An 8,458-nucleotide genomic window follows, 5' to 3' on the forward strand; every position below is an offset into this window, starting at 1 on the left:
GACAATATGGCACAGAGGCCCAGGAGACCTGGCTCTGTCCCTAAAAAGATGTCGCCTCACATGAGTCCCTGACCCTCTCTGGCCTTACTTTTATCATCTTTAAGATAGGAAAATGAGACTAGGAATCAGTCAGGTCCATTCCAGCTTTGACATTCTTCGATACTATAAATGTGATTGTGAATGATTAGCCAGGGTATCTACATGACTTTGTAAGTGTGTAGATGCATGTGTGGGGAGCTCTTCCTCCTTGATTAAGTTATAATCCACCAACGAGAAGACCCAGTTTTCTGTCTTCTGTGTGTGTCCGTGGCCCAGCCGGTTGGCTGAATGACCTTACGTTACCTAATTTTTTCCTAGGTGCAAAGTAGGAGTATCTGGGGTCTGAGCCATCAAAAATCAACCTTAGTGGCCCAGTGTCTGGGGCTGGGACTTGGATAGCTATGGGAAGATTGTCCCACCCCACATCTTAAGATAAGGTGACTAAGTGGTTTCTCTAACCATCCCCGGCCCTCCAGCAAGATTGGGGCTAATCTGATTTAATGTCACCTGAGAGTTAAGATTTTAGATTTCTGCAGCTGTCATTATTGGGAGCTAGGGTATAATTACACAGGGTCAGCAGAAGAGAGTCAGCTGTGTGCAGGACATTGCTTTTTTTTTCCATTCCCATCCAATAACTATCTCCTTTGTTCAGATCATAAAAGTTCCCAGACTCCTCTGATTCACTGGGCTGGTGATGTCTGCATATTATAGGGCAAGGGCTCCGATAAAGCTAAATGGCACAGAATGTGGCTCATCCCGTTTGCTGGGGATCAGGTGCCTCTGAAGAGCTTACTGAGCTTGTGGGCTTCTGGGGGAGAGTCTACCACTCCTCTCACTGCCTTTCCTCCTGTGTCACCCACAGGGTCTGAGTCAGAGGTTGTGGGAGGGACCATGGATCACAGGCCACTGAATCCAGAGGGGGCATGAAAGGCCACCTGATTCTATCTCCTTGCTTTAGCCCAGCACGTGCTTTAAACAGGAGGCACAAAATTATTAATTTACTGCATTTTTTTAGATGAGTAAAGTTAGGTGCAAAAGTGTTAAGGACCTTGTTCAAGGTCGTGTGGTAAGCTCGTGTCTAGACTAGGCAATGGTCTATGTAAAAGCATTTAGGAGCTTCTTTCTAAGCTTCAGGAGGTAGCAAAGATGCAGATCAGTCAGTGGTTCTTAACAGCTTTGGGGTGATGGGACAATATACGTACGTATATACCTTCACCTTCAGGGAGGGCGCCACGGCCCCCAGGTTAAAGACCACTGACAGAAAATGGGGCCAAGTGACGCTTCCAGATTATTTAGGTTTGATGTTGGACTTTACCCCTTCTCCCTTTTGAGTTGGGTGCTGGCTCATCTTGGCCTTAATCAGAGTTAGAAATCCTAGACTCAGCTGACAACCAACTCGGTGTGACTTTGGTCGAGTCGTTTCCCTCCCTGGACCTTAGTTTCCTCACCTAGACACTGAGGTCCCTTAAATGTCACTCTGGCTCTCATATTCATTGATGCAAAAGTCCCCTTGTTGACTTTGGTGTTTATTGTATTTTTATATACTTTATAAATTCAATTTAGCAATCTTTTCTTATCTGGCTTCTATTTTTGTCTTCATATTTAAAACACCATTCTTCTAAATTTGTATTATGTCTATGGCTTACTTTTCAATATCTGGTTTCTCTGAAATATATTTGGTTTAAGTAATGAAAAGGGGGGGGGGGAAGGAGGGAGGGAGGGAGAAATCTGCTCCAGGCTGTACTTCCCAGGGGAAGCCAGGGGGAGGGCAGGCAGGATCTGCACCTTGTGGCCTAAGGGGAAAGTGGCCAAGGCCGGGGACGCCTTTCTTGCAGCCCCCGCCACCCACATTCAGCTGTTCCTCCTCTCCGCCTCCGAATTCTGGGAATGACACCGTGTGGAAAAGTGCCACCGAAGCCACTGAGCAGTCCCCGCTGGTTACTATGGAGTGTCTGTGACTCGAGGCAGTCTCTGTTCTCGAAGAGCTTGCAGTCGCGTGTGAGCTGATGAACAGAACGGGCCTGGTAAGCGCTCTGGACGAGAAAGGCAGGGAGGCCCCGAGACCACAGACCATCTAGCCAGCCCTCGGAGGAAGGTGCAGGGCGGGGGAAGCTTCTTGGAGCAGGCGACCCCTTCGTTGGGTTCAGAGATGAGGACTTGCCCAAGTACATCATTACCGGAGGATTCAGTGGAAGAAGGAAGAAGGACGAGGAGAAACAGGTATAAAGGCAGAGGGGCCAGAAACAGGTGACTGCTGGAATTTCCCGGCACATAACACAGGTTAAATCATTTGAGCCGTTTAGGCAAATCAGAGCCTTTTAAGGGTTTTAAGCAAGAAAGTGAGGTGTTTAGATCTGAGCTTGATCAAGACCATCTTGGCCGGTTTCCGCTGGAAGGAGGACCAGAGGAAGGTGAGCTGGAAGTTCCTGAACCCGGTTCAGAGGCTCAGAGTGGCGTAGGGAGAGATGATGAGGGCGTCGCTGGTGGAAAAAGCCAGGAGCCCTCAGTCTGAGCAGAGTTCCCTTTGCGCCCCAGAGAGCACAGAGCTCTGCAGGTGCGGTGGCCCAGGTGCCACGCGCCTGGAAGACGGGTGGAGCTGAAAAGACCGCAGGATGTCTTTTCCGATCAGCTTGTATCGTAAGGATCTTTATGTGTTTGGTGACTGACTTACTGTTTTATCAGCCTGTTCATTTGCTGAGCATCAACAGCTGTGACCTAGAAGCAGTTACGACTTGTCATTGTCGACAAAGGCTCCCGGATGTGCTCGAGTCCCTGGCTGGAATGCTGGCCACGTGGAAGCCGGGCAGGAAAATAGGACGGGATTGGTTGCTGGTTCCTTCCTGCCATCTCTCCAGTTGTCATTGCATGTGGGGGTGGGGGATACATAAAAATGACTCCTGGTTCCTAGGTTCCTAAGACCTCCTGTGGTTCTAGGCAGCCCTTTCATGGGGCTGGCCCACCTCACAGCTAGTTGTCCAGCTGGCCTGGTTTGAGAGGTCTTAGAAGTCCTTTTACAAGGTGGCGGTAGGCAAGGGGGGTCTGTGATAGAGTGTCTCCTCTTGTCGCCTTCCTAATGGACCCTCAGAACTGCTTTTCCATGAAAGGAGAGGGCTTGGTTCTATCCCATCACATTGTCTGTGAGCCATTGAGCCTGGCACTGCTATTTATTTCTACAGCCCTCTTCCACTGGGGGCTGGACCTGGTGACTGCCTCTGGGGCTGGGAGTAATTATGGCATTCAGCAGGGAGGTGGCACACTCATCATGTTCCAGCCATCTTCCCCAGAGTTGCCTTTGATCCAGCTTTCTGCTGGGAAAGTAGCCATTAAGAGATGTGTATCTTTGGTTTCATTTACATGGGAGAAAAGAAAATACATTGGCAAAAGGATGGTTCCATGTTCTCAGAGCTGGCTGCCACCCAGTCTGTGTCCGGAATCCTCAGAGCCACCCGGGAGGGCACCAACCTCTGCCTGACACTGCCATGGAGCTCCTGGCAGGCCTGGGAGTGAGATCCTACATCTCCAAGGATGGCACCCAAGGTGGGGCCACCTCCTACATGGTGTGTTCAGGTGCAGGAAGACACTTTTCCACCCCCACCCCCCGGGGCTTAGTTTGTTCTTTGAGCAAATGCAAGGATTTTGAGGGTCTCTGAAGTATTCAAAAGTATATTGTTTTTTGCTTTTAAAAAATAACCTTCTAATGAAAATTCAGAGACTAGAGAAAAATAAACATTCCACTGGTCACCCATAACTCCTAAAGTAACTAGAATGTCAACAGATTTCCTTCTATTATTACCATTTTTCTAGAAGCTTTTGGTTAAACATAGTTGCTTTACACTATACATTGAATTGGAGCCTTTCTCCCCCTTTAATACATTTTAGAGATTATGTAATGTTCCATCAAGTAACAGGTCCAACTTTAATCAATTCCCTGATATTTAAATTGTTTCTAAGTCACACCGTGATAAATCAGTTTTATATAACCTCCACCTGCCCATCTTCGAATTACTTTTCTTTATATAGATTTCAAGACATGGAACAATTAGGCCAAAAGGTTGAATCATTTTATGCTTTTGTTGAGGAATTTCCATATTCCTCAAGTTCTTTTCTGAAAGGATTCTTGTCTATTTACACTCTCACCAGCACTAGCATTCTCTTTAGCACGGGGCCTCTGGGATTTGTTACTTAAAAGTGATCATTAAATAGATGGAGGATGTCACATTATAGTTCAATTTATTTCCTCCCTCCCTCCCTTTTTTTTTAAAACAAACACACACACACACACACACACACGTTTTTACTGATTTGAGAGAGAGAGGAAGGGAGAGGGAGAGAAAAACATTGACGCGTTGCCTCCTGCGCGCTCCCTGCTGGGGATCGAGCCCACAACCCAGGCATGTGCCCTGACCTGGAATCAAACTGGTGACCTCTTGGTGCAAACCTGCAACCTCTTGGCACCTGGGCCAATGCTCAACCAACTGAGCCACACCAGCCAGGGTTCTCTCTCCCTTCTTTTTGACAGATGATGATGGTAGAAGAATTTTCAGCCTGTTATCAACAGCTGACCATAGGCCCCTTAATACCCTATATTAGACTTCCAGAGGTTCCCTGTGTCCAGGAGGCACCTCTCTGCAGGCCCTGGAATGTGGGTGCCAGGCTCCCATTCTTGCCAGGAGACCAAGACCCCAAGGCCTCCTCCTGTCAGAGAAAGAAACTAGCAGTTTTCACATCTGAAAAACAAGAGGTCACACACACCCTAAAGGCCTTGCCAGCTCCTTCATCCCAAAAGCCTGCTTCTGAGATGACCTTGGTTGGTGGGGACAGCAGGTGTTTTTTCTTGGGCACAGTTTGGACACTCTGTACTCACTGCACCTTTGTTAGAACCTAACTATTGCACTCAGGAGACTTGCAGCCCGAGGGAGACAGCACAGGGCAGTTAAGCTCAGGTGTGGCATGTGACACCTGGCCAGCTGCAGTGTGCTCCCCTCCGCAAGCGGTTGCTGTGTCCCAGTGAGTCAGGCACTTGGCCTTTAACTCCTTAAGCCACACAGCAACCCTGTGCCACCAGCACTACCAGCATCATCATTCCTTGTACAGAGAGAAGAAAACTAAGGCTCAGAGACATTAAGCAACTTGCTTAAGATCACAAAGTAGTTAGGGAGCAGAGCTGGAGTTTCAACCCATGCAGCCTGTTTTCCATGCTGTGTCCAAGCAACGGGCAATGGGACTGGCCGCAAAAGGTGGGGTTCTTTCCCTGAGCCTCCTGGGACCTTTCCTGACACCCCTCTTCTCTCCCCCTCACTCCCTCTTCCTCCCTCACGCCTGTTTGGTCCCTGGGGTTAGTCACTTTAACAGCGCTATTCACGGCTCTCAGGCTGCGCTGTTACAGGGAGGTGGGCCCCGGGTGCCCGCTCAGAAGATGCCACTTCTCTGGAGGTAGCAGGTGGGGCCAGAGGGGACACCGTCTTCAAAAGTTGTTGATAGTGGAGGGCCAGGGTTCTAGCTTCACTGCCCTGGGATCGCTTCTTGGTGGTTTAGTTCTGGAAATCAACAGATAAACTGAAAACTGCCCCCAAGACACCAAAAACCCAGGAGAAGCAAGTCTTGCACAGCAGAGGAACACGTTTACTTGTCAGTCCACGGCTTCGGTCTCAGCCCCGAGGTGGTGAACAGGTGGAGCTGGCGGAGGCGTGGGGCTGGTGGCGCCCTTGGGGCCTCACTCTGGGGGTGGGCAGGGCGGCGGGCACTTAGGAGGGCAGGGCTTGCAACAGGGCTTGGGAGGGCAAGGCGGAGGGCAAGGCGGAGGGCATGGTGGGGGGCAAGGCGGGGGGCAAGGCGGAGGGCAAGACTTGGGACATGGCACGGGGCATGGGGAGCACTTGGGGGGCAGCGGGCACTTTTCCGAGCAGCGTTGCAGCAGCTTCTTTAAACAGCTGGGCTGGCATCTGGTCTCAAACTGTTGTTCACATCTGGGGTCACAGTTCTTGGGCTCATTCTTGGGATCGTTAGGTTTATTTTTATCATCACTCGACATGCTTTCTTGATTCCCTGAGCCCTGCGAAGAAATATGGGACAGATTGTATGCGGGAGACCACACTGCCAAGCGGGAGGGACCGGTACAGCCTTCCCGCACCTCTGCCCATCCTTGTGTCTAAGAAAGCTGTCCCAGGATCTCACATATTTGTGGAATCTAATGAACAAAATAAACTGACGAACAAAACAGATCCAGAAACATGGGAGCATGGAACAGACTGAGGAACCTCAGAGGAAAGGGGGTGGGTGGGAAGAGATTAACCAAAGAATTTATAGGCATATGTGCATAGCCCAGAGACACAGACAATAGGGTGGGGAAGGCCTGGGGCGAGGCAGGAGGGGGGAGAGGGAGTCAATGGGGGGGGGAGGGGACATCTGTAATACTTTCAACAATAAAGATAAATTTTACAAAAGAAAGAAAGCAAGCTTTTCCAAGTTATGTTCAGGCTCTGGACCAAACGCTCACTTAAGTGCTGTCCTTTTGTGGTTTTCGTGGATTGGCGACCACATTTCTCAACCTCCCCATTCTCACTCGACTTTCGTTTCACCTCTGTCCCCATTTCACAGCCCCTAGTAGGAGTTCACAGTCATAACTGTGTTTAATCATGTCCTTATCAATATACTCGGCGTCTCCTGTAACCTCATGCATTTTATTTAATTAATTTAACAACATTCCGGAGCCCATAAGTTTGATCAGGCTGCTCAAGGACTCCCTCTGGAGGTGGAATGAGAGGGTATATTGGTGGGCTTAGGGACCCAGGACACTTCTTTCAATCCTTTGCCCAGCCTAACTCTTCAGAACCTTGAGAACTGATTTTTCCACTCAAGTACTGGGGACGGGAAGATGGTTGCATTTCTACCATGGTTGGGCTCCCATGGACCACTGATTCTAGGACCTCCTCCCCCAGTGATTAGGTAAGAAAGGAAATTAAGAGAGGATGTGGTGAACTGAACATTTCTAATTTCTCTGTAAATATGTGTTAGAGCCACAATATATATAACTGTAAGGAGGAATTCCTCGTCCGTTTGTTGAGTTTTGCCTTGAGCTAGGTCTTCCTCTGTGGGCATTTTGACTTCTAGATACAACAGGGCTTTTCCAGTTCCTGACAAGACTTCCAAGTTGGATCTAATTGGCACACTCTGATTTCTTTAACAATATAAAAATAAAATGATAACTGATAAAATAAAATAACTATCTGATTTAGTCTTAAAATCAGTATTGCTCTCTGGAGATAAAGATCATTAAATTGAACTCCAAAAACTGTCAAGAATCTCTTTTTCAAATGATGTGTATCCCTGTTCTTGCTACTGAACGTGAGAGGAAACTTGCTCCTGGACACAGCCACCATCTCAACCTTGTCTAATGCTTGGGGTACTGTAGGTCACTCCCAGGAAAGGAGAGGTAAACAAAGGGACACTTCCAGTTGTACATGCAACTCACCCCTTTGGGTTGGTACTGAACTTGACAAGTAGTCGAGTGAGGTGGATGGTATAGCTGTGCTGGGAAGGTGGCTTTTCCCTCTGGTTCCTCTGCCCAGCAGTGAGGAAACCAGAGGTTGGGGGAAGGGGACCCCTACTTGTGACCTCAGTACTGCATCATCAAGTAGTGATTGTTGTGTGACTCCAGAGCCTTCAACTCAACTCAAGCGCTTGAATAGGAGGATGGGCTGTGATTGATTAATCACCCCCTTTGCTGTCCTGTCCTCTTCCTGGGTCCCTCAAAATTTGTGCTGGTGAATCAGGCATTGGTGAAGACCACTGAACCCTAAGGACGCGGAGGCCCATTGTAGTGAGCGGCAGAAGAACTTCATTTACACGTGGCCTCTCTTTGTTCCCCCAGCCTCCCCAATTTTTACTCCTTTGAACTTGTCCTTCTCCCCCTTTCTAGGACAGCCTCCCGGGGTTGACCAGAGCCATTTGACCGTCCTCTCCTCCCTATTTTTCTAATATGAGACTCTGGAGCTTCCTTTTACCACCCTACACACCTGGCCCAAGTCCAAAGATTATTTTAGCTCTTTCTCTCTTTTTTAATCTTCATCTGAGGATATGTTCTTCTTTTTTTATTATTATTGATTTTTAGAGAGAGAGTAAGGGGGGAGAGAGAGAAATATCAATGTAAGGAAAAACTGTCGATCGTTTGGTCTCGCCCCGACCAGGAATGCACCTGCAACCTAGGTATGTGTCTTGTTGGAATTGAACCCACAACATTTTGGTGTACAGGATGACGCTCCAACCGAGCCAACTAGCCTGGGGCTTACTTCTTTTTCTCAGTGTCTCTGACTATAATTCACTGTTTGTTGGGCTCTGTGATATTTTTTTCAATCAGGGGGTGGCCGCCCCTTGATGTCCAACTGCCTAAAGAAGTTGAGTTTGATGCTCTTGGCCAGTC

The 8,458-nt window shown here is 48.5% G+C and overlaps 1 protein-coding gene across 1 annotated transcript; it reads right to left on the reverse strand.

The window, feature by feature from the left end:
- Positions 1-5,752: 5,752 nt before the first annotated feature.
- Positions 5,753-6,070, reverse strand: LELP1 (late cornified envelope like proline rich 1; the record flags this gene model as incomplete). Its single annotated transcript, XM_081121934.1, has 1 exon — positions 5,753-6,070. One exon carries the CDS (start codon positions 6,068-6,070, stop codon positions 5,753-5,755), a length of 318 nt encoding a protein of 105 aa, XP_080978060.1.
- Positions 6,071-8,458: the final 2,388 nt, after the last annotated feature.

Source organism: Miniopterus schreibersii, assembly GCF_964146895.1.
Source record: "Miniopterus schreibersii genome assembly, chromosome: 19".
In the NCBI taxonomy this organism is placed as follows: Eukaryota; Metazoa; Chordata; class Mammalia; order Chiroptera; family Miniopteridae; genus Miniopterus; species Miniopterus schreibersii.